The sequence below is a fragment of the Watersipora subatra genome, chromosome 1 (assembly GCF_963576615.1).
Source record: "Watersipora subatra chromosome 1, tzWatSuba1.1, whole genome shotgun sequence".
Lineage (NCBI taxonomy): Eukaryota > Metazoa > Bryozoa > Gymnolaemata > Cheilostomatida > Watersiporidae > Watersipora > Watersipora subatra.
Window position 1 is genome coordinate 50,859,436 of NC_088708.1, and position 27,896 is coordinate 50,887,331.

Sequence of the window (27,896 nt, forward strand, 5' to 3'; positions counted from 1 at the left end):
AGGATGAAGGCTGAAGACCACTTGGTTCTACTCCTTCCACGGACATCTTTGGGGTAATGTTGGGCATGACGGGCTGCATGTGGTTATTAGTGGCTCCATTGAATGCAAATAGGTTTGATGCCATGAATGATCGAAGGAGATGCTGTTGGTGCGCTGCCAAGCTATCCTGAGCATTCAAACTATCTTTGACATTTTCTTGCGCAAGACCAGAAAAGTTTTCTGATATGACACTTTTGTGGGCATCATTAGCCTTGCTAGCGTCTACAAGTGGTGAAATTGCAGAGCTGCTTTTTTTGTTTGATTTCATGGCTGGCAGTCGAAAGATGCTGAAAAAAATTTGTCATCTAAAATGTGAGTGATTTAAATAAAAATTATGCCAACACAGCCATTATCTATATAACATCTACATTGTAGATTTAATTTTGTCTGCTTTTGGCAAAACTTCAAACTAAAAAGGTGGAATACAGAATTGGACCAAATTCTAAAATGCAAAACAGAAACTGCCATGTTTTCTTTTATAAAAAACCTATCTTAAGAGCATCAAAAGAACCTGCACCAAATAATAAAATAAAACAACACAAAAGCTAAGTTGTCTAGTTTGAAAACTTATAATAAATACTTACCTACTTGTTTAGAAAAAGTATTCTTGCAAACTTCTGAGTAGGACATCTGATATAATAAACGCTGTTTTCCAGCCTTACGCTAAAAATGATTAGATAACAAAGTGCTTATATACATATCAAGCTGTAATTCCTCAGCTTTCTGAGGTTTTAATATTGTGGCATAATATTTTATCAGTGTTGTCATTAGCTTGATAGCCAGCAGCCAATGAGATGATCGCTCGATATTTTCTTAATTGGCTCAATTGAAGCCAAGCAATGTGTTGCGCTGCTTGTAAGGGCGCCGATGTTCTATAGGAAGTTGCAGAGGAAATTACAGTATCGAAGTTGTCTGCTAACGTTACAATATTAAGATTTAGAGTTGTTTTCTATTTGAAACATTAGCACGAGCTCCAAAATATGATGCCATCAGTGCAAAAGGTTGCTCTTGATAAATACATAGACTGTACTGCGCACATAATATACTTGTATTACACGAACGAACTTAGCTCTTCCAATATGGCAGCGCCCAGCACCACGTTGTTCAAGAAAACACCTATAAGAGCTTCTCCAAAAATCCAAAATGACGAGAACTCGGCAGGAGCTGAATATTGGAAGTCATTTGAGGTTTGAGATTTACTAAATTTATTACATAATGCTTCTATTGGTTCAGTACAATAAAAGCGCTTGTTGCTAAATCTTATGAACTAAAACATGGTGATATTTGATCTTCTAACTATCTTACAGATTTTATTATCATTTTTGTTACACAGCCATGTATGCTTTCTTTCTAGAATGATGCTTCAAGTCAAGCAGAAAAGGAGCTCATTTTTTGATTAACAATTCTTATTTCGTATTATCTGGCTTTCTTTAACGCCTAAATCTGCCTTTATTTACAAACAAACACACGTTTCATCTGATAATAGAATGTAGGCTAAGGGCTACCAATCACAGTATCACAGCTCGTCTCCATTTTTTAGTAAAGTCAATGTCGATCTTATGTTTTATGACCGAGAAAGATGTCCTATACATTTTTAATGTATGCAGATATGTACATATTATTAAAATTTGCTCCATCCCTCCTAACATGAAACATCAGCTACATTTTGCTAGGGCAAACTTTTATTACAATATTTATACTTAATCGTAACTTTGCTAAGCTAAGTTCTTCTAACGCGCCTAACGCTAACATACCTTCTAACGCTAACATACTACCAAAATATTAGGCTAGACCTCTTTTACTTTAGCAATATCAAATCAGTACTATCTTCCTCAATCAGTATGAATAAACATTTCTTGAAAGATCAAACATGCTGTTGCTAACAACAAAGCAAACTTGTCACACACTTGCAACTAGAAGTAAGTGATCATTGACAAAAGGTTTGCTCATGCCTGCTAACTAAGACATGATTGCATCTCAAGTAATTAAGATGAAAAATTTCCTTCATAATTAACCGAACAAAGCCATTAGTTAGTGTATGCTGATCTAAACAGTTTGCTCTGTAAAGCCTATCAAAGTTGTTCCTAAGCTCTGAAAGATATGCAACAGGTTGGGTTTTCCTCAGTACACTACAAAAAGGAATAAAAGCACACAGCAATGCTAGGTACAATAGAAAATGAACATGGCATACAGTTTTTACATTTTCTGAGACCGTTAGCGATAAATCTTTACCACATTTTCAATTAGAGTACAAAACTGTACCCAATAAACGTGATGATTAAAATTGGTCTGCATACGAAGCTGATAGCAGCTTTGTCAACATTTTAGGTGATTTCTTCTATTATCAGTTCCGCAATTAGTGAGTTAATCAATAATAGCATTTACAGCAGTGATCAAAAAGTGTTGTAAATAGTTCTGTTGAAGTTGTAACAAATTTTCTATTTTTTGGAAAAATTTATTCACAAAGACATATGTGACAACTATTTCAAGCTTCGCTATGTATCTCAGAAGTTTTAATAAACCTTAGTTATTACACGCTAATTCTTTTGTAGAAGTGCAGTACCAATAACTTAAACCTTTTTAACAACAATTGCATTATAGGCATCACTAGATTTTAACTAGTAAGAGCTGTTGCCGAAGTGAGGGTTAGAGGTTAGGATAAAAGATAGCTTTCAACAAGACTCCAACTCGTGACCTTCAGCTTGGTAGGCTGACACTTTAACACCTGCACCAATCGACCCTCTTTGGGTATTTTTGAATAAATGTGCGACTTTTTATTTGTACATTTTTTATTGGCACATCTGACGATCTACCATTGCACTTTGAACTGTAAAGGTACTAATATATGTATCATAGAGATACTCCTATATGTCGTTTTTTCTCCCAAGTTTAGCAAGAGAGAAAACGATATTGAAAGGGTAAATATTGGACTCTCGTTGTTCAAGTCAAATTTGAGAACTTGCACCGACTTGGCATTTTATGTTGTATCGAAAATTTTTGCATAATACGAAGCGAAACATTTATGTAAACCCTTTACGTCAAATGAATTTACTTGAAAAGATATTTTTGTTATAGAAGCGTCTACTGTATATCTAGTGACCACCGCAGTTAGTGAATGTCAAACCAGATAACATCATGGATCATCAAATGTATATCTAAATAATCTAATGCACACCACAGTTGTTGAATATCAATCCAGATAGCATTACAAATCCTCATCAAATGTATACCTACTGTGCCCCAGTTTGTCAATGTCAGGCCAGATAACATCAGAGTTAGGAGAAGAGTTGCACAGAGTGATTAATCGATTGTATGTGAACTCAACAGAATGCCGCAATTCTACGTTTTTAATGAGAGCAGCTGATGAGCTCTACTCGTGTCTAGCAGTTATCACTAGTTAACAGTTGATGACATCAAGCAGCTAAATGTACTGTAATGTTCAAACAGCTAAATGTACTGTGTGATTGTGATAGCAGTGCTGATCACAATTGTTGCCTGAACTCAATTTTGCGAGGTTTTTATTTAGGTACCTACCAAAAAAAACAGGAGTCTAAATAATGCTTTAAAACAACACAATTTAGCTATTAGCTTCATATTTCTTGTGAACTATATTCATTTAAGGAGAGAAATCTTTTCTCTAGGAACTGTCGCTATGAGGATTGCCTATCATCTTTCGTTTTCTCTCTTTCTTCACTTTTCAGTTTCGTGTCAGTTAAATTTGGTTTTGGTAGCTGTTGCCTTCTGTTATGAGCCATTTTCATAAGTAGCACCTTTATTTGTAGCATAAAATATGTTTCTTTACAGTTTCCTATCACAAAGAAGGAATATGGACCTATTACAGATGTGCAGTTTTCTCCTACAGAGCCATACCAGTATGCTGTAACAAGCTCTACAAGAGTATGAATTTGATATAATTATAAATTTATACCTTGGGTGTCAATTCGTTAAACTAATGCTAAATATAAGTTTTGTTGTTCTCAAAGTACTCTACATGCCAACATATTAGTAGTAGGAGAGTGCAACTCCGAGATCAGGTTGCAAAAGGTCTTGGAATATAAGCATCTTTTTCTATTTCACAAACCCTTCAAGTTTCACAACCTTTTAGCTTGTGCCATAGATCTAGACAGAACTTCTTTTGTTGCATACTATATATTATACTGATTTTTACCGTTGTAGGTGCAAATTTACAGCTGTGAAACAAATCAAATAGTTAAAACATTCTCTAAATTCAAGGAAGTTGTGCACTGCAGCAGGTATCGTCGCGATGGCAAGTTATTGCTTGCTGGTACAGAGGCTGGCATGGTTAAAGTTTATAACATAGAGAACAAGTCATGCCTGAGAATGCTACGAGGGCACAGGAGGTGAGGAGTAATCTATTATAGATGCCATGAGCTGACTGACACGTAGCAAACCTCTGACAGCGCTTGTCTGGTATACTTTGTAGTTATCCCATCATGTCTTTATGACTGTATTCCTATTGTAAGGTGAGCTGTCATTCTCACGTATCGGATGCTTTTGTCAATAATCTTCAACATTGTGTTTCCTGTATGACAGCTGGACAACAGGTACTTGAATTCTATATATACCGTAAAACCTCTAATCGAACGCCATGATGCTCTATTTTCAACTCTTTCTCTAAAGTGGCGGTAAATTGGAGGTGGCGTTCAAATAGAGGCTTGCGTTGTAGTTTTCTAATGGCTCGACAGAATTTTGGGAAGACGAATTTAGCCCTTTTATGGGTGAAATGAATGTCGCCTATATTTGGCCTTTTTTTCGATGAAGCGATATTAAACCTTTTGGATACCATAAATCTGCCAACTTATCTCTAACATGTCAAAGATCTCTTAATAAATATGCATTGAGAAACCGAGAAAAATCTTTACTAGGTGATATCTATTGCTTGCAATTAACCTGCGATGACATTCTAACCTGCGGTCTGCTTTACAATTTGTTGGAGCTTTCTATTTTTATTTTATTTTAAATTTGAGGACATATTTTTATTTTATATCTATATTTACCAATGTTGCATAAAGCCTCTAATCCGTAGGTTTCCTACTCTACTTTATTTCCCATTCTATTGAGTCGCGTTGTAAAGGTGTCAATTCAATTTACTACAAGTGAGATATCCAAACTAGATAGCCTTGCACTTTCTATTGATGTTTTTGTTTAATTGATAAGCATAAACCTTTTGTATAGTTTCACTTTTTCATTTGAGCAAGGTGTGTTTTTGACTTGCTGGAACTGTTTGCAGAAATTGTCAAAGTAAATAACATTCTACATTTTGAAAAGTTAATTCTCAAGCCTGGTTCAAGCCTCAATTCCCGCTACGGGTTTGTCGCAAAGATTTAGCAATACACGGACTGCCACGCACATTCACCATGCTGATACTTGCCGTAGGTGCTGAAAACGTACATCCTCTCCTGGGTGCCGCCTATGATCGCAGGCAGACCACCGGCTTTTCACGATGGGGTTAAAACTGGGCTTAAGTAAACATAGTAATCATATTGGTCATACAATGGTTAGGGAAGGGTGATTCCAATGTGTTTCATGTTTTTCGTCGTCCACAGTTGATGCCAGATTTGCTCCGCAATAACTTTAGGAGAGGTTTTTCATTTTTGAAGCTTGCTTTTACATTTACTGCAGTGCTGTTCATGGTGCACAGTTTCTCATGGACGGCTACAGGATTGTCACGTGCAGCGATGATCAAATGTCACTCATCTGGGACTTGGCCAGCGGTGAAAAACTCTGCTCATTCCACGAACACAAGGTCAGCTCCCACAGTTCTCGTTTTATGTTACAAAAACCCTGTGTACTATCTGTTTTTCAAGTGTATCAGCCTCTTCTGTCGTTGGCTGTCCTAGTACTGTAGATCAGGTGCTTCATCTGCCACAGGTCTGAAGTAAATCTATAGATTGTCAGAATTTTGTTGTTGTCGTTTTTTATGTTTGGTGAAGCCAGTATTACGATTTGCAACTGTTTTGACGTTATGAAAGTTAGTGGGTGGTAATATTCATCGTTGTATAGCTGTTTTCATGTAGCAGCATTGTAATACTGAAATAATTTTGGTTATTATTATTTCATCCGAAACCATATTTTGGCAACGAAAAGAGCAATTACCAGCATCAAGTTTTGGAGCCAAATGGGTCAAATCTTCTTTACTACTGTCTAGGGAATTCCCATAGATTAAAACATATCAACATTTAGTACGCTTGGTATTTCCATGCACAATGAGGGATCATCATGAGTCATTATGATCTGCATAATTAATTCATTGAGTGGTTAGGTGGCTCGCTGGTGTAGTGGTTGGTGTGGTGGTCTGAAAAATGGAGTATCCATGTTCAAATCCCATGTGAGGCATTTTTTTCCCAATTCTATTAACGTGACTAGTAAAGATTGCTGTCAAACAGAATATTTGTAATACATTTAGAGCAGGGGTTTTTAACCGGTGTGCCGCGGCACAGTAGTGTGCCATGAGAGATCATCAGATCATCAGCTTCTTTTCGAACGTCATCCATATTATTATTATTAACTTATTATGTATTAAATTATGTAATTTATGTGCTTTAACTGTTCTCAGTCAGTTGACCTTTTCTGTCATAAAGCATTGAGAATAACTATTTGTTCAGCTCACGAAGGTTGATGACTAGTGCAGTTGGTTTGAGTGTCAATGAACAGTGCATCTCCAGGTTACGGCGTCCCTGTTTTTCGCCTTGTGATGGGGAACACAATGTTTTTTCACCCCTTTTTTATGGCATTTCCTCACCATATGACATCAACAAAAGTTTCTCTCGAAATTCAAATTTGGCAGTCGGTGTGTTGACTCCGTTAGAATAACGAAGATGTCCAAATGCTATTCGCCGAAATCCTTCCCATAACGCCTGAAAGAGATGCAATGCTCGCTCTCCCTTTCTGTTCAGCATTCTTCTCATTTTGTAAATGCTTGATATTGCGTGAGTAAAACGAAAATTAGTAAAAAGTAAGGGAAAGTGATAAATTTATTGTGCATTATAGCGTTTAATGTAATATTTACTATAAACTATAATTTATTATACGTATATAACTACATATATAACATTAATTCGTTAGCCATGAGTCTTAAGATTGATGACTACTGTAGATGCTCCTATAACCTATACCTCCAAAAAGGTAAAAAATTTATGTGATGTTTTTGCTCTCTACTACGTAAAAAATTCCATATAAACTAAAGTGTAAAATTGGTCGAGTTTTCAAAATCGATTTGGATGTAAGTTAATTTCGCTGCTTTGGCGGAAGAAAAAACGCCGTGCGTTTAGCGTTATACTTATTATAAATAACTTTCGCGACATTTTAGTTCGTCGTAATAGATCGTTAAATGTGTCGGCAAAAGACGAATAAGATAGTTGCTCAATTATTCATAAATACAAAGGCGATCGATTGGTACAGGTGTTACAGCGTCGGTTTACCAATCTGAATGTCACGAGTTGGAGTATTGTCGAAAATTATCTTTACCCTGACCCCTGGATAGTGATAGGCGACAAGCAGGTAGAACTGTTTTTTATAGTAAAAAGATTTTATTGTTTTGCCTTATAGAAGACGTACAAAATATTTGTTATTAGCTTTACTTTGCAGAATAGACTATGCTGTTTAGAAAAATAAGCAAATCGTTGTAAATGAACGTCGAAAATATGCAGGCCCTATCAATTGTTGTAAATTTACCGCAAATAGCCAGTGGGATTAATCATTAAAAGGAAAAAAGTTGTTGATGCAAACCAATAATTCTGCAATTATGGTACCGCCCACAAATTTGTAGAGTTCAGTAAAGTTTTTCTTTTTTGCATGGCCAAAAGGGTGAGTTTGGAAAAATCTTGGAACGGATTAGGCAATTTACATGTATGTTACTGTTCTTATAACATAAATTTCCTGTAACGGAAACGTCCCTGGAACAGATTATTTACATTATAGGGGCGTCTACTGTATTTGTTTTTTACCCGAGTATTTGCATTAGATTATTACTATGGGTTTGTATACGACTCTCTATCTCTATATGACATTTTCCCCTTATGATGCCAACACCGGGACGAATTAATGTCATATGGCAGGGGTCTATTGTACTAAGGGGTCTACTGTACTAAGGGCTCTACTGTACTAAGGGCTCTACTGTACTAAGTGCTCTACTGTACTAAGGGCTCTACTGTACTAAGTGCTCTACTGTGCTAAGGGCTCTACTGTACTAAGGGCTCTATTGTACTAAGCTAAATATCATGGATTCGAATTCCATACAAAGCGTTTTTTTCTGTTAGATTGTCACAATTATTCTGAGGTTTCGGAAGGCGAACAAGAGAGAGCTATGTGTCTCTTTACCATTCTTCCAAGCATATGCATGTTTTTTTATCAAAACAAGCCCAGGTTTCGCACTGAGTGTACAAATACGTTAAAAGACTTAATAATTATATGTATTCCTGAGTTAGAGTGTCATTCTGTATCACTTTGTTTGATGATGTGCCCCAGGATTTTGTAGATGAAAAAAGTATGCCGCAGGTCAAGAAAGGCTGAAAATCACTGCCTTGATGTAATTGGTTTAATTAAATATCACAAGCATCATTTCCTGCTCGGTGAACATAAACATTCATGACAAAATGTGTGAGATGATTACGCTAAAATATGATACAGGGTGTGAGATGATTATTCGGTAATTTTGTAAAACTAAGATGGGGTACTTTGTGTTTGTAGGACAATGTTCGATGCTGCACTGTCAATCCTGCTGCTACAGATGTCATTTTAACAGGTAAATGGTCTTATAGACCATGATTGCGGAAATCTTTACATTAAGTTTATGGGGAGCACACATGTTCGACGCATGTTCCACACATGTTCCACACATGTTCCACACGTCTATCTCATTATCTGTACCCAGGAGTTGTAATAAAAGAGAACTTTCGGCAATGCACAAACTCGTCACATTCAGATTAGCAGACTTGTATTAGCAGTTTAGCAGTTTAGCAGTTTGTAGATTAGCAGTTTGTAGGACAATGTTCGATGCTGCACTGTCAATCCTGCTGCAGATGTCATTTTAACAGGTAAATGTTTGTAATACAGTGAGTGTCGAGCCCCTTGTGTTCAGGCTCTGAAGGAATATTGGCAAAGCTGTCAGAGTTGTCTTCTCTTTACATCATGTGACAGGTTTTTTGCTGACTTACCAGCGTATGCGGAACGAAAGTTTATTCATTTTCTCAGAACATCTAAGTGCTAGAGAGAGGTGACATGGTCATCATGTTATAGAATCATATAATGTTAGATTTATAACTTTCCTCATAGCAAGCTGGTTAGGCAGATATAACTTTAATATTGACTGTTAGTATAGCGGTTAAGGCCATTCGCTGTCGAGCAGTGTAGTTTAGACGTCTTCATTAACATTCTTCTGTGTATTGTTTCCATCTCATAGAAACTCGATTACAATGTGCTAACTTATGAAACCTCTAAAAAGTGTAGGCACTTTCTGCTAGATTTGAAGCGTCTAGTTTATAAATCGAAGTTGTCTTATAATGTAAGCTAGGTGAAAACTCAGTTGCTAATGTGTCATCATTGAGGTAGTAGTTATAGATCAATTATTTACCTACATGATGTTGGGTATAGACAGTGAATCACCGCTTCAGCATTCTTTGGTTTGCGTGCAAAGAGGAAATATAAAGAATTAAATTGCATAGGATGACTGATCCATGGATTATGCTGAGCCAAGTTATGCACTTTTTTGCTCAGGCAGTTACGACACTACAGCTAAGCTTCTGGATGTAAGGACCAAGAGTTGTGTACAAACTGTCTGTCATGGGGCACCCATAGAGGATGTTATCATGTTCAACTCTGGCACGATATACATGACAGCTGGTATGTAATGCTTAGAGATAGCCTGTAGGAGTGTTGACAGCTGGTATGTAATGCTTAGAGATGGCATGTAGGTGTGTCGACAGCTGGTATGTATTGCTTAGAGATGGCATGTAAGAGTGTTGACAGCTGGTATGTAATGCTTAGAAATGGCATGTATGAGTGCTGACAGCTGGCATGTAATGCTTAGAGATGGCATGTAGGAGTGCTGACAGCTGGTATGTAATGCTTAGAGATGGCATGTAGGAGTGCTGAGAGCTGGTATGTTATGCTTAGAGATGGCATGTAGGAGTGTTGATAGCTAGTATGTAATGCTTAGAGATGGTATGTAAGAGTGTTGACAGCTGGTATGTTATGCTTAGAGATGGCATGTATGAGTGCTGAGAGCTGGTATGTTATGCTTAGAGATGGTATGTAGGAGTGTTGACAGGTGAAGACTAGCTTTCTCATTTTAGGAAACAGATTTGACTGTGATTAGGCAACTTTTAAATCTTAGTAACTAGTTCCGCCTTTCTAATAGTCAGTGATGATGTCTAAGTGATTGTGCAGAAACCCCTATCGTATGGCTTAGTATCTTTGTCTTTTTGTGTTAACAGATCATGCACTTCAGCGATATTAGAGCAATTTAATGATGGGATGCCCAATAACATCAAGTCTTTCATTTTTGTTCAATAGGATAATAATTATGCTCAACATTTTTCATGTAAAATAGTTGCCTTGCTACACTTGTGATGTCAAAGAGATTGTAGTTTGGATCATCTCCAGAACTCTCTTTAAACTAATCTTTAATAAACTCTCCATAAAACAGTAAATTCCGCTCTAATTGAAAGCCCATGTTAATGTTGAGCTTTAATTAAATAAAGTAACTTAAAAATTGCTTAGTTTGCGCGTGTTAGATTTATCACTATGTGCGCTTGTGCATATACTGTGAAACCTCTAATTGAACGCCACCTTTATTTTAACGCCACTTCTATTTGACCACCACTATTATATGTAGAAAAAAGGTTGGAAAATAGAGCACCACTGTTGGTTCCAATTTCCAAAGGTGCCGTTCAATTTTCTAAAGGTTGGAAAATTGAACAGCACCTCCATTTGACCACCACTGTAGGGGAAGGGTTGAAAAATTGAGCACCATGGCATTCAAATAGAAGTTTTAACAAGGTTAGAAAAAATCATGATTTTCTTTAAAAATCACATTCTTTTTATTTAACTTAGATTTTTTTTATTTAAATCACTTTCTTTTTTAAACATCAATTACCAGTTTTTTTTCATAACCGCTAACATAATATTATTTTATTTTGTTGAAGTGTGCCACATGAAAACATTAGCAACATAACAAAACATTTTTGCATCACTTTAATTTATTAAAAGTTGTTTTTATTTCAATTATGACCGAGTTGTGCAGTTCATATTCACAGTAGACCCTCTATAAGTCCCATTTTTTGACATGGAAAATATCAAAACATGATTTTTTTAGGATGATTTAAATCATTTGGTTTTAATCGGCTAACCCTGGGTTTTACGGTATACACTAGTACATTCAATCCTTATTTTATGGTATACACTTGTACATTCAATCCTTATTTTATGGTATACACTTGTACATTCAATCCTTATTTTATGGTATACACTTGTACATTCAATCCTTATTTTATGGTATACACTTGTACATTCAATCCTTATTTTATGGTATACACCTGTACATTCAATCCTTATTTTACGGTATACACTTGTACATTCAATCCTTATTTTATGGTATACACTTGTACATTCAATCCTTATTTTTGGTTGCTGTAACAAGAAATGTTCTAACATATCCACTTTGCAAGTTGAATGTCATCTTTCATTAATGCGCGGGCTTGATTGTCTTGAGATCAGGCTTGAATTTGCAACATTTCTGATGTATGAGCAATGAATTGCTGTAGGTGGCAGCACAGTGCGGGTCTGGGATGCTCTTGCTGGTGGTAAGTTGTTGATGGAACTGGCCAACCACCATAAGACTGTAATGAGCATTTCATTCGCTAAGAACTACACACAATTCCTCACAGCAGGCCTAGATAGGCAAGTATTGAGTCTGCGAAGTACATCATATGCTGCTCATCGGCTTGTCTTAGTGTAGATTTACTTGTGCAAGATATTAAATACTAACTTGCATAAGAAACTAAAAACTTATGCTTTGATCTGATATGAACATGTGCATTGCTCGCTGTTATATTTTATGCACCGTATATCCCCACATATAAGCCAATTCTGGAACGCGAAAACTTTTTACAGAACTTAGGGGTTCGGCTTATACGCGCTTTACTGTGATTGAAAGCGAATGAAACAGCAGTATGCTAATTTAATTTTAACAACTACAACACAAACTTTTATTAACTTAACTTTACTAATAAAAATAAAACATATCAATACTGGTTATCACTATAATTAACTCTTTTGCTACCAAAAAATTTTTATGGAGACAAATATTAGGTAAACCAAATATTTGTCATTAGTGCATATAAGTTGTCATAACATTTGACCAAATTACTTAGCATAAAAATGTACAGCATTTGATGCCATAAGAAGGCCACAAATGTGTTGCAGAATCAGGTCAGACACTTTTTGTTCTCTTCATACTATCCTGGTGGCCCAGTTAAGCATGTTTCGAGTCAGGCCTGTTACCACTATTACCATAGATTATGGCATTATTATTACTGTTAAAGGTAAATACTCTCACTACTACAATTGTCCGATAAATAGTCATCACAAGTCTGTTGATCTACAATTTGTGAAATCTACGTAGCTGTAATGCATCGGATCATCGCGAAGAACAAATAGCTATAAAAATGTGTTATTGAAAAGCGAAACTATGGTCATGGTGAGATGCAAGCATTATCCATTGGCTCAAAGTCAACAGATGATTGTTTCTGTTTGATTAAGAGGAGACACGATAGGCTAATTAAACGAGTACGTACTCACCAGTCAGAAACATTTTGTACCAAGCCTGCAAAAGCTGCTCCATTTCTGCAACCTTTTTCTCTGATAGATACATACAGCATGTGACGATTTAAAGGGTCAACTTACATATATGCGAGTTCCTACAAATTCTCTGATTTCTGGGCAGTTTTTTAGGGTCGGTTTATTTGTGAGACAGGCTTATATGCAGGGATATATGGTACATCATTTACACTCATGTACATTACTTAGTTATATATAATATACATTACTTAGTTATTCATGTACATTATTTACAATTATATATCATGTGCAATGCACCCTCGGAATACAGTTTTGATCCGTTTCAGGGTTGGCATCGCATGGCGAAAAAATTGTATATAGGCGTATAGTAACCATTGTAATTATATAATGCAAACATCCCCTGGTAAAAATCGTCAAAATTTTATACAAGTGCTGTACATATTTAAAATTAGTAACAAAACAGTATGTTAGCCTTGGTAACTATAGTTACTTACAGTAACTTTATTGTATTTAGTGTATTTATTGGTTATGATCTGCATTAAAATGTAACGTTGCATTGTGCTGTGTAGTGCTTGCCGTAGAGAGTTCTTACCTTCAAGACAGAGGTACGCTAACATAAACTTTGAATTCACTTGAAAGAAGTTTAGTTTGCTAAACACAAACTTAAAGCGAAGTTTTAATATCTATTTTTATCTATTTACTGAATTTCAACTTTTTATCACTTAAAATTTATCACCTACTAGTTTTTTGCTTCGTTTTTAATATATTTTTAATATATATATTTATAATATATATATTTATAATATATATTTTTAGCCGGTTTAATTAAAACTTTTTCATCTAAATTCGGCAAGAAAGCCCAAATGATGCTGCTTTCGTAATGAAGTAGATTTTTGTTAGCAAGTTAAAGAGAAGTTGTCTGACCACTGAATCTTCTTCTTTTGAAGGGATCGCAATTTTGTTACCGGTTTTAAAGGAAAAATATTACCGCTTTACACACAAGAATTGCTAAACTGAGAAAAATCGGTCATTGTGTCGCTTTCAGGCATTGTGAAAGTAATTTCGGCGAATAACATTGCCTTGTCTTTGTTATTTTGACATAGGTAATAAGCACTAGCAAATTTGAACTCCGGCGAAAATTTTTTATAATTTGTATGGTGACATAAGATTCGTATGGTGAGGTGAAAAAAAATCATCATGTTCCACTTGGTGAAAAAAATCGTATCGTGAGGGTGCACTGTAAATTACTTACAGTCTTATATTGTGTGTATTTACTCGGCAAATAGTATCTTTTTAGCACAAATTTCTGACAGGAATGTCTTATGTATAATATTAAAGCATTTTATGGTCAAATGGTCACAAATTGTGTATTTTTACCTGCAGTCATATTGCATATTCAATACAACTGTTACTCGGTATAAACTATAGACTCTATTTAGGCATATGATAGTGCTGTCTGTTTACTGTGCTAGCTCTGCATTGCTACTCTTCTAATCATGAATAAAAAACCCTTCCGTTTTTGTCGAAGTTTGTTAACTTAGCAGCCTTTAGTAATTTCTTAGTCAAGGAAAGACAACTCTATTCATGCATTGTAGGCACGTGAAAGTGCATGACAGCAGCACCTACCAGGTTGTACACACCATGGACTTTCCAGCACCCCTCCTCAGTGTCGGCTGCTCTGTATGTATCCTACTAACAGATAAGCCTTTTGCCTCGACGTCTGGTCGATACAAAAGTTTAGACCTGTGCTGAACACTACATAAAACTGTTTTGCCTCGGTTAATCTCTGGAGTGCATGTGCTGTATGTTGTTGAAATGCTTCACAGAATGACTGTTTAATATACAAATTGTACCCTTTATTACATATTTTTGTTTGTTGCAAGAGACATCTCTTTGGCTTAGAGTCCATGGATTTAGCTATTGTGTGTCATAATCCTACAGTTCTACAGCTACGTATAAGTGTGTTTCGTGACAGAGGTTATTACCATACGCATATTTTGTCAATCTTCATAGTTACCGATACGAGTGACTTTTGAGTGATGTGAGTGGCAGTTGGAGCTGTTGATTGGTCAAACATTTTGCACAAAACATATACATTCTTGTTACAAATCACCAAAAATTTTAGCTACGCAAAAGATCTTTTGATTGGTCAGCTATGGGGCTGGAAACCAATAAAGAACTCAATTATAAATTTTTGTGAAGTGGATGAGAGTGGCCATAACTTCCCACAGATACATCAACAGCAATGTGTTCCAGTCAACTATATTTTGCAATAAAAATTGTCCGCAGTTGATATCTTGTTATGTCCTATTTCTATCGATCAGGGTGACAGTCTATGCTTTGCTGCCGGTATGGCTGATGGAATGCTGTCAGTACGGAGAAGGACGGTAGATGGTCATCTAACTAAGCAGGAGAAACGCAGCAAAGCGTTTCAGTTTAAACTGGCAAAACATTCATTTAAGCCATCAAAGGTAAGAGAGTGCATTTTCCTGGAAGGTGACTTCAACTATATACACACGTGCCAGGTGTGCTGCTATAACTACATGAACAGTAGAGGCTCCTACAATGTAAACATCCTATAATGTCATTCCACTATAACTCCTATAATTTAAATTTCACACAAAGTAAAGAACTTATGAAAGGTTTTGGTTTGTATTGCGTAAGAAATTCCATATAGCGTAAAACGTTAATTCGGTGCAAGTTCTTAAATTTGATTTGAATAACGAGAGTCCCACAGTTAGCCTTAAAGATTGACTTGCAACAAAATTCACATTACAGTTACTTGATATCAAAAGATTTACTATGTCTTACACTGGTTTTACTCTGTTCTAGGTGCAAAATATGTGGAAATGTGATTACAAGCTCTTAACAGCTCAAAACGAACAGTTAATCGCAGCCATCACAAAACCGCCGTAGATTCTTTCAAACGCACTCCCTTTGGCCATGCAAAAAGAAAAATCTTTACTTAACTCCATTAGTTTGTGAGCTGTACCATAACTGCAGTATTATTGGTTTGCATCGACAACTGTTCTCCTTTTTCTGATCAATCTTACTGGTTTTGTAGACCATGGTTGTTATTCTTGTATATTTGAAAGCTAGACAGCAACTGACTTACTACATAAGTGTGACAAGAGAGTAAAAGGATTATTACATAAGAATCACATAACAGATGAGTAAGCCAATATGAACAAAGAGTCTGACAACAGCTATATACAAATACAAGATAATGACTGGTCAATGTCAACAACTAGTATATATTCAACACTCCCACATAGTTTTGACATGTTGAGCCTGGTTTACATACTCATCAATTCCATAGTGAATCGGAGGTCTACATTTGCGAGCAGATAAGCGTCGCTGTTGCCTTTCACCAATGCATTGCCCAGAGAAGTTAGGAGTTGTCTGTTCATTTACTGAATGTTCAACAACAATAGATTTCTGCTTTGTATATCGGTCACATGATGGTTTAACAGTGTTTGTAAAGTTTGTTTCATCAAATACCACGACTCGCCTAGTAGTGACTTTACCAGTCGATTCATCAAGCAGGCGGTATGCCTTTGACTGTTTGCTGTATCCTATAAACCTTAGCTTCTGGCACTTCTTGTCAATTTTCTGTCGTAGTTGATCTGAAACATGAGCATAAGCAATACATCCAAACACCCTTAGATTGTCTATGTTGGGTTTGCGTTCATACCACTTCTCATACGGTGTGAGATCATTCTTGTGTGAAGAAGTGGGAAGCCGATTTCTAACGTAGGCAGCAGTAGAAATGGCCTCAGCCCAGTATTGCTTTGACAATTTAGCATGGCACAACATTGAACATGCTGCTTCAAACAGAGTTCTATTCATTTGCTCAGCAACACCATTTTGTGCTGATGAGTAGGCTGATGCGAGTTCATGATGAATACCTTTAGATTTCAAATAGTCAGTAAATTCTTGAGACAAGTATTCACCACCTCTATCTGATCTCAGTGTTTGAATGGTTTCTCCAGATTGGTTGGTTGTATATGCTTCAAACTCTTTGAACTTCTCAGGTACCTCAGATTTGTTTCTAAGAAAATACACAGCACAGCATCTAGAAAAATCGTCTATAAAAGTAACAAAATATTTGCTACCTCCAATTGATTCTGTTTCCATTGTACAAACGTCGGAATGTACTAGTTCTAGCTTACGGGTAGCCTTGATATCTCCCACAGGTTTGAAGGGTTTACGAGTCATTTTCTCTTCAGCACAGCTTTCACAAAAGGAAATGTTCATTGCAGATAAGCTTGCTGCACAGACTATATTTCCTTTGCTCAGTTTTTCCAGATTAGAGTCATTCACATGTACTAGACGTTGATGCCAAATCTCTGCGCTAGCAGTGTTTGCGTATCGAGTTTCAGTTTGTACACAGTCTAGACTGAACAGCTTATTAGCTAGTGATCCCATGGCCCTAACTCGACCATTAGCATCTTTAATCCAACATCGAGTATGGCCGAACTGAACGATGTAGCCTTTCTTAGTGGCAGCTCGAACTGAAAATAAATTGCTAGCTAGCTGAGGGACATGAAGTACATTGTAAAATACAGCTGCACATTGAACTCTACGATTGAGCTTTAGCATCACTTTTACAGTACCAACTCCCACAGCTTCAACTGTTCGACCATCACCTAAGCTGACCATTTCTATCTGTTCTAGCTTCTTGTAGCTATTAAAACTTTCCCTGTTAGGTGACATATGACACGATGCTCCAGAGTCAATTAGCCAGAGTGAGCTACTGTGCAATGAAAATGTGTTGCCATGATGAGTGATAAATGTAAATTCATTGCCTACACAGTCATTGTCACTTTCACATACAGTTTTTCTACATTCACTTACTAACTGCGCGTTCGGTCGGCGCCTGTCCTCTGAGCATTCTGGTGACTTGTGCCCAGGCTTATTACAGTTGTAGCAAATAATAGGTTTTTTGGCTCTAGGCTGCTTTCTTGACACCAATGCAGAATCAGATGCACCGGCAGAACTAGATTCATCGGAGTTTCGCTCACTACGTTTCAACTCTTCATTTATCAATGACTGCTGGGCAAACTCAAGACTCAAGTTGTCTACTCTTGCTTCTAATGCTGTTGCAAGATGAGCATAGCTGTTTGGAAGGCTGCCTAAGAGCGTGACTACTTGATCTTCTTCAGAAATTGGTGCATCGATAGCGGCGAGTTTATCTGTAAGTCCTTTCATGTGTTTCAAGTGCTGTTCTACAGGTGTACCCTCCTTCATTACTGTTCTGAAATATTGTTTCTTAAGAAATAACTTGTTTGCTAGTGTATTGCGTTCAAAGTGGTTTTGAAGCCGCTTCCATGCTACATCAGGTGCTTCTGTATCTGTTATTAAGTAGAGAAGCTCAGTACTAACAGACAGAGCAATTACTGAGAAAGCCTTACGATACCTGGATGTAAAAGCAGTTTTCAGCGCTTGATCAGCCGAACCTTCTGGTGCTTTCTCAGTGCCATCCACGATATCGTACAGATCCTTTACCAGCAAAATGTGTTTCATCTGAAACTTCCATGTCTGATAGTTCTGACTGTCCAACTTATCTATTGTCCATTTATCACTATCCATTGTAGAATGAAAGATACAATCTAAGTTCTGGTTCAGTAGTCCTTGTTTTACTGTTCCAGATATCAACTCGTGTACAGCTTCTTTGGTTGCCTGTCTGGGCCCATAACCTGTTATTCTTGTATATTTGAAAGCTAGACAGCAACTGACTTACTACATAAGTGTGACAAGAGAGTAAAAGGATTATTACATAAGAATCACATAACAGATGAGTAAGCCAATATGAACAAAGAGTCTGACAACAGCTATATACAAATACAAGATAATGACTGGTCAATGTCAACAACTAGTATATATTCAACAATGGTTGCTGTAATTTTTACAATAAGTTGGTTCTTTGTAAGCAATGTCTTCGACATTCATTTACAACGATTTGCTCATCTTTTCCTAAACAGCGAAATTTATTCTGCAAAGTAAGACTACTAACAAATATTTCGTACGTCTACAATAAGGCAAAACAAAATATTTTACTATAAAAAAGTGGTACTTCCTGTTCGTGGTCTTTTGCACCCAGGGGTCAAGATTAGGGTAAAAGAGAATTTTTGACGATGCTCCAACATCATCACTTTCAGATTGGTAGACCGACGCTGTAACACCTACACCAATCGATCACCTTCGTATTTATGAACAATTGCGCAGCAACTGTTTTCTATTTTGTCGACACGTCTGACGATCTATCATGACGAATTAGAATGTCTTCAAAGATGTATATACATAATAGATATAATTTTATGCTCACGTCGTTTTTCTTTTGCAGGTGTGGCGAGATTGAGTACCATTCAAATCGAATTGGAGAACTCGCCCAACTTGGCACTTTACGTTAAATAGAATTTTTTACATAGTACAAAGCAAAAACTTCACATAAATTCTTTACGTTATTTGGAATTTATGTTATATGAGCGTCTACTGTACCCTTTTGCGCTGAGCTGTTTACAAATCTTTTCTATCTTTATCTTTTTAAACTGGACAGTATGGTGTCAGTATGTTTGAGAGAGGAATTCATTATGATTCATATTAACTGTCATATTCAGATTTCTACTTTTACTATTATTTGTTGATGGTGAAAAGTGCTCAGTAAATGTTAGTTCAACTTTAAAACATGAAGCTTCCCAAGCTGTAGAAATTAAAGATTTTTTGAAAAAATCGTTAGGTTTGAGAGACGTTTGCTTCTCATTAAATCCCAATTTTCATTGCAGGATGCGCATGTTATTCAACACGAGAGAAAGGTACGCTTAGCTAGCTATGACTCACTCCTCAAAGGTTTCCAACACAGCAAAGCACTCGATGCAGTTCTTGAGGTGAGGAACTTTCTGTTCTTAAAATGAAGACAGTTTCTCAATTCCATCACCGTATCATTTGAGCATTGTGTGTTTTTATTAGATATTATTAGATACTATTTTTATTTTTATGATATTTTGACCTGAAACATTTGGAAATGAGCATCTAATTTGACACCATCTTATTATCCTGATAATGATAAATTGAATTAATCAATTTGACTGAGCAGTTCTAATTCAGCTCTTTGTAAATAAAATTGAAAAAAGGAATTCATGTCTCCCGTCCTTAAGTATTTCCATCTAAAGAATTTTTTTTATAAAAAAATTTTTTATTATATAATTGGGCACTTTACCATTATTGGAGTGTGTTAAATCAAATCTGATAGATTAGTCATACAGGTAATATTCTATAATAGTAACAGGCTTCTGTGGGAGTCAGGTAATACAGTTCTTATGTTTACAGTGGAGGCAATTTTTATAATAGTCACAGGCTTCTGTGGGAGTCAGGTAATACAGTTCTTATGTTTACAGTGGAGACAATTTCTATAATAGTCACAGGCTTCTGTGGAAGTCAGGTAATACAGGTCCTATGTTTACAGTGGAGACAATTTCTATGCGTCGATTCTAAAAACTTACTAATCTATCAGTTAACATTTTACTAAGGAGACCTGGCAGAGCTTATAGTGTGACAAACTGTTTCTTTGTCTATGGTACTGTGATCAGTTTCCAATAGTTTCCATGACTTATACCCGCTGTAGTCAAAGGTGCGATTGGTGCACCCGGAGGTGACGGTTGGCATTATAGAGGAGTTGATTAGAAGGGATACGATCAAGCCAGCCATAGCCGGCAGAGATGAGAAAAGTCTGGAAACACTCCTAAGGTTTTTGGCGAAGTGAGTGAAACACTTTGTATTCATAGCAGTCAACAATCGTCATTGGTAGACCTAGTGTAGCTGAGTTCCTGCTGAAAATAAACACAATAATGAGCAATTGATATTGGAATATTTGATTGCGCATGTACTGGATATTCTTGTTGCTTTGCCTTCAGTCCTGTGGACAGTGGATCAGCTCTGCAAATGAGCGATTCGTTGGTCACGGTGAGCGCAGCGTTACATGCTCGGAGTTGACAAAGCATGCTCTAGTATTTTTGTAAACAAAAAGCGTCAGTCGTGTTGTTGATGGGAAATAGTGTTGACTCGATGTACTTGGTTCTAATATACAGTGGAACCTCTATTTACAAAATTAATTTATTCTGAAAGTCGTTTTGTAAGTAGCAACTGATTGTTCTATATAGTTATTGTAATACATCCCTAATCCATTCCAAGCCTCCCACAAAACTCTGACATAGCGTTCTAATAAGTTATAAATACATATAATGGTTAAAACCTGTAACAAATTATGAATTATATTGCTGCATTATGGATAGAAAAAATATGTATGGAAACAGGAACGAACAGAAAATAACGTATAAACACTAAAAGCGGTATGTCTGTTTACCTTTGGAGTTGGTCCTCTAAATGAGACTAAACGAAGGCCATGGGGAGTGGGAGGAGGGAAGTAAGAGTCGGCCCTCTAAATGAGACTAAACGAAGGCCATGGGGAGTGGGAGGAGGGAAGTAAGAGTCGGCCCTCTAAATGAGACTAAACGAAGGCCATGGGGAGTGGGAGGAGGGAAGTAAGAGTCGGCCCTCTAAATGAGACTAAACGAAGGCCATGGGGAGTGGGAGGAGGGAAGTAAGAGTCGGCCCTCTAAATGAGACTAAACGAAGGTCATGGGGAGTGGGAGGAGGGAAGTAAGAGTTGGCCCTCTAAATGAGACTAAACGAAGGCCATGGGGAGTGGGAGGAGGGAAATAAGAGTCGGCCCTCTAAATGAGACTAAACGAAGGTCATGGGGAGTGGGAGGAGGGAAGTAAGAGTTGGCCCTCTAAATGAGACTAAACGAAGGCCATGGGGAGTGGGAGGAGGGAAGTAAGAGTCGGCCCTCTAAATGAGACTAAACGAAGGCCATGGGGAGTGGGAGGAGGGAAATAAGAGTCGGCCCTCTAAATGAGACTAAACGAAGGTCATGGGGAGTGGGAGGAGGGAAGTAAGAGTTGGCCCTCTAAATGAGACTAAACGAAGGCCATGGGGAGTGGGAGGAGGGAAGTAAGAGTCAGCCCTCTAAATGAGACTAAACGAAGGCCATGGGGAGTGGGAGGAGGGAAGTAAGAGTCAGCCCTCTAAATGAGACTAAACGAAGGCCATGGGGAGTGGGAGGAGGGAAATAAGAGTTGGCCCTCTAAATGAGACTAAACGAAGGCCATGGGGAGTGGGAGGAGGGAAGTAAGAGTCGGCCCTCTAAATGAGACTAAACGAAGGCCATGAGGAGTGGGAGGAGGGAAGTAAGAGTCAGCCCTCTAAATGAGACTAAACGAAGGTCATGGGGAGTGGGAGGAGGGAAGTAAGAGGAAGAAGTAGGTGTTTTGGTTTTGTTTTACTCAGATTAAATGCTTTAAGAACGTAAGTAGAAAGATTTATTTACATCCCACAAACTGAAAAACTGTGTTATCATACAGAAAACCCAGAACTTAAGCTGCTAGAAACAAATTTTGTCCTGCTCTGTATGCGATATATGATAACTCCAAATAATACGAGTGAAAACAAAACATTTATTGTTTACTGAAGTTCATTTGCAAATGAAACTTAGTTCGTCATACCTACAGGAAGCGAATGGGTCAAAGATGAAATGAACAAATAGGCCAAAATACAAAAGGCCTTTAATATCGACAAACATCTTTTTAAGTCAAATCAAAATTTCTACCAAACAAGGTTTCGCACCTTCAAAATTTCTACCAAACAAGGTTTCGCACCTTCAAATTTCGTATGCAGTTGTTGTAAAAAGAGGTTTTACGTATAAAGTTTCAATTACGAATGACTTACAATTAAAATTGTACAAATTATTGTATAGTAGCCAAATTTTTAAAAAATTATTTTGGTTTCTCAGATTTAAATTCTTTTGTAGGAAGCTCATGCACGATGTCTAGGTAGGAGGTCTTTTGGATATAGCAACGCAGCATGGTGCAGCGTGGTCCGTGTAATACAAATATGCGCAGTATCTAATGCTTGAGCAAACCTCTGGCCTCTTTGGAATCTGCGGTATTTGCATTCTACGTTGTACACTGCCGAGCATAGCTGTTATGTCATACGGTTGACTACCAGGCATGATGAGTAATAGCAGTTAATGCTCCACGTCCCATTCGTGACGTGACGAGCAATTCTATTGTTCGCAGGATGCGTGCAATACCAGGTCAAATGTCACAAATATCTGTTCTCTTATTGTTGCTTATTATGTTGAATTCAACCGCGGCAGCTCAGTCGAAATCAACCTTGCTATGTAGCAATTTTGAGATAGTCTTTCCACGATGTGCGCGACGTGATTTATCCATGGTAATCATTGGTGTATCAGGTGAGAATATTGACTATTGACGATGTTTGGCAGCCTGCTATGGTCTTACAGCAATCTCTATAGGTTTGAGTCTCATTGGCAGCTTTGTGGCAGCTTCAATTCCCCTACAAGGTTGTTGCTATAAAGCTCCCTTGTCTCTCTAACAATTGTGAAACTCATAGATTTACATAAGGAGAATAGAATGGTGAACGTGGAGTCTTTATTTGTGCAGCTCACTAGCCTCGTCTAAATCAATGGCTGCTACGTGCCTAGAGTCCCTTTAATCCTTGTGTTGAACATTCAACAGAAGATAGTTTCACGTACATTCTAATGAAATATACTCGTTCCGCTTTAAAAGGCTAGTTGGAGTGTTTACTATCTTGATCAGTAGCTGAGCTTGTGTAAAAATTGCTGATTGATAATGAATGAAATCGTGTCGACTGCCTTCGCTCTCATCATATCCTTGTGTGATTTTTCAACACCGTTAGCAACTTTGTTGATAATAATATTGTAATAATAGTATAATATAATTTGTCGAATAATTTGGAAAAAACTTAATTAATACATTTTTATTATGTTCTATTATGTTGGTTTCTTGTATAATCCTACTCTGTTGTTTTAGGCACATATCAAACTCTCAGTACACAAAAACGCTGGTAGACGTGGCCGATGTAATACTCGGTGAGTTATAAAAGAAAGCTTATCTCTATATTGTCAGAGGGGTATTGTTAGTGTTGGTGTTAGCTTTCCCACAGGCGGTGTGCTCTGCACGGCGCGAGACAAGCTGTGTACATATTGCGGTCAGCGGTCTTATCAGATGTAGAGAAACGCATGACTAGAGGGGTATTGTTGCTCACAATAACAGGTCTTGCTATCAGTTTATACAATACAATTGTATGTAATCATCTTCCTCGGAAGGTAATTGTCCGTCTATGAAGGTCGCTTTAGAAGGCCTCTGTTTGCTTTGATTGGAGAAGCTAAATAAGAGTTTATCATATTTTTATCTTGTTTTTTCTTCTTCAATGCAACTGGCTGTTGTAATTACTTAAAGAATACCTTTTGCTTTGGTCTAATCAATTTTGTAAACAAATGACACTTTTGGTGTCAAACTGCATTTTGGTATCAATCAGGTCGGATCAGTTGATTATCTCGCTGCATTTTAGAGTTGAGAAAATTTTTTTGTAAAATATGTGATACGTATACATACGCTCTTTCTAGGTTTTCAGTTAGTAAATGGAAAATTTACTAACACGGGGCACGACTGTGACTGTAAGATTTGGCTCGGACTGATTTGGATTTTGTAAGGTTCAAAAGTTATGTAGATCCTTTTATGTTCAATATTTGCAGTTTCTGTTAACATATAATTTGCGATGACAATAATGATTTTGAAAGGACTTTCAAGTATTTGTTATTGAATGGATTGGTGTATGGTTTGAGGAAGTACATGGTATGACACCTTCATTTGTTATTGAATGGATTGGTGTATGGTTTGAGGAAGTACATGGTATGACACCTTCATTTGTTATTGAATGGATTGGTGTATGGTTTGAGGAAGTACATGGATTGGTGTATGGTTTGAGGAAGTACATGGTATGACACCTTCATTTTGTTTTGTCTTTTTAACAATAAGTTTTGTTTTTGTAAAAATCTGAAAATTGTAAGGTCAGTAATTAGAAGGAAAAACTGGGTATTATTATTTATTTATTATCTGAATAAAATCTGAATCTAAATGAAGTAAATCTACTTCCTTTGCAATATCTGTCATTGGTATCAAGCTGCTTGTACATGGGCCAATAATTAAACAAAATTCGCTAAAATGTAGACAATTTTTATGGGCATTCGAGTGGAAACTTGTCGAAGAATTCAGTTTATGTTCTTTTTCAAGCGTGTAATGCATTTACCCATGAGCAACGATCAGTCTCTAAAACGTTTCACGGTAGTATTTTTAATGAATGTAACGACAGCCAGTAGTATTTTTAATAAACATAACAGCAACAATCAGTCTAAAAGCAAGTCTATTGTGTTGATGGACGTTACAATAAAGCTCTAGGTTTTTGACCTGCGAATTAGATGAAGGTTATTGCTTTGAGCCTCGGGCATGTAGAACCTAGAATGAAAAAAAACATAATCATGGGTATAAAGCATATTATTTGTTTTATCGGTCCAAATGATCATTTATATTGCAAAATTATAGCCGCAACTATTCTTATTGTTTGGGATGCGTGTCGTATTGTTAATTGTGAGCCGATTGTCTTAAAGTTTACAAGTTATTCACTAAGTAAGAGGCTGCAGCTGTGCAGTGCAGTGAGCGACTTGAGTCACTTCTTGTTTCTCTTGTTATTTTGATGTAATTAAAGCGCTAGGGATGGGATTATTTTATGGCTAAGAATTTAGAAAAAATCTTTTTTTAATTCTAGGTGAGTTGATAACATGTTCTTTTCGATTCTATCCTTATCCACTCGTTTATTTTGATCCATTTTGCCCCACAATGTGACTTCTTAATTATTTCATAATAACAAAGTTATAGTCCAAAGTTGACCGTTAATATGACCATTTACACTTGGATGAATTAATAACAAATATAATACTCGACGTCGTGAAAGATTATCATAAATTATTAATTGTCAAAAATTTGGATGGCACTAGATGGCTAACCATTGGACCATGATTTTATGGAGAATGCTGACCATGTGGTTAGTTAAAACTTCAAACTTTTTTGTTAAAGGTTGACTTGCAACAAAATTCACATTACAGTTATTTAGTATCAAAAGATTCACCATGTCTTACTCTGCTGTGTTGTAGGTGCAAAATATAAAGAAATGTGATTACAAGCTTTTAAAAGCTCAAAAACGAACAGTTAATCGCCACCATCACGAAACTGCCGTAGATTAGATTCCCTTTCCAAAACGGCTCAAATGGGACGTAGTTGAACAAGATGGCTTCTGTTTACACTTTCAAGCAACCTCATTCGTTGAAATATTTTTACAAATATACTTCACGCATTCAATAAAACCATGTCTATTGTCCTTCAAAACCATTTACAGTGGGTTTTGAAATTGATATTTCAAAACCCACTGTAAAAATTCGTTTAATTTTTTAACCTTAGCTCGAAGGAGTGTATATCATCCTCTGATAAACATGATGAGCCTGTTGGTCATCTGTGATAGTCGTAAAATGTTGCAGAAAGTATTCGCCCTGTTTGGCAGGAAGTATGGGTCACATGATCAGATTACGACTAGATGATTAGACCAAGCCTAAACCAAACTGTAAAGTAGTGAGCAACTATATTTAATACGGGCTTTTTGATAAAACCCGAAGTCTTTGTCATAAACTAGTGCTACGAGAAGTTTTATATTGAGCTTTTTATTGACCTTTCAATTCATGTGAGAACATCATGTGTCAAAACAATAACCAAATAGTTTGACTAAGTCAGAGAAATAAATTGTTTCCAATTTACGGCGGTTTTGTGGTGGCGGCGAGTAACTGTTCGTCTGAGCTTTTAAGAGCTTGTAATCACATTTCCACATATTTGGCACATACAACACAACTGAGTAAGACATGGTGAATCTTTTGATACCAAATAACTGTAATGTGATTGTTGTTGCAAGTCAATCTTTAAAAACTCTGGTTTTTGTTAAATTAGAATTAGTAAAGGCTGCAAGGTACATATGAAGAGCTACTTTGTCTGCTAAAGCCGTCATAAGATAGAGCGGGTACCCCCATAAAAGTATGCTTTAGTTCATTTGCTTCATTCTACAGCCTAACAACCTACAATAGCTACTTAATATAGGGTATAAATAAAATAAATACATCATAATAAGCTATGTAACAAACAAACTTTTAAAAAAGCAGCAAATAAAGTAATAGTCAATAATTGGTAACATTCTCGAGCTTCTGCACTTTTACTTAAGATACTGACATGTTATGAGGATGTCCTAATGTCAGACATTGCATAGTTTCAGGGGTGGATTCTAATATTTGCTCAACTTCTACATCGTAAGTTGGAAAATCGGTTAAATTAATCTGATTGTAGGTAGAGGTTTTACTGTATGGTTAGGTGATGGTAGGTAGAGGTTTTATTGCATGGTTAGGTGATGGTAGGTAGCGATTTCACTATATATGGTAAGGTGATTGTAGGTAGACGTTTACTTTATAGTTAGGTGATTGTAGGTAGTGGTTTTACTCTATGGTAAGGTGATTGTAGGTAGTGGTTTTACTCTATGGTAAGGTGATGATAGGTAGAGGCTTGATTAGAATCAGTTAAAACAGTTTGACTTTATGAAAAAACAGTTTTTAAATACAAACATCACATAAAAACAATAAATTCCTTTATAGATGTCTACTCGGAAAGTCCTGATCGGTTAGCAACCCTAATTCCACGCCTCATGTCTCTTTCACATGTTGTCAATTCCGAGGTCAAGTATGAAGAACAACTACTACAACTGCTGGGCACCATGGACGCCATACTCTCTATGTCTCACAACCATCAGTATTCAGACACTAACAATATGTGTTTGTTAGATAAGTCAAGTGATAATCCGGACAAGAGTATTTCTATAGGCTGACAGCTATTCGTGACAAAGTTGACAAAATTGTTAAATAATCCTAGGCGACTTTATGTATTGTTTGGATATGAAGAATGACCTCAATAAATATAATATGTATAGAAAAGAGTGGCGTATTTGATTTAAGGCAGCAGTTGACAATAATGGCATTGTTGTTTACATTGCATCTGACACCATTTAGT

The 27,896-nt window shown here is 36.7% G+C and overlaps 1 protein-coding gene across 1 annotated transcript; it reads left to right on the plus strand.

The window, feature by feature from the left end:
- Window positions 1–1,113: 1,113 nt before the first annotated feature.
- LOC137385984 (U3 small nucleolar RNA-associated protein 15 homolog) lies at window positions 1,114–27,863 on the plus strand. The gene is made up of 13 exons (XM_068072626.1): window positions 1,114–1,226; window positions 3,844–3,936; window positions 4,216–4,400; window positions 5,683–5,806; window positions 8,749–8,803; window positions 9,775–9,900; window positions 11,823–11,958; window positions 14,454–14,538; window positions 15,183–15,329; window positions 19,644–19,745; window positions 20,483–20,616; window positions 23,772–23,830; window positions 27,485–27,863. The coding sequence occupies exons 1-13, from the start codon at window positions 1,119–1,121 to the stop codon at window positions 27,712–27,714; spliced, it is 1,584 nt and encodes a 527-aa protein (XP_067928727.1). The 5' UTR covers window positions 1,114–1,118; the 3' UTR covers window positions 27,715–27,863.
- Window positions 27,864–27,896: the final 33 nt, after the last annotated feature.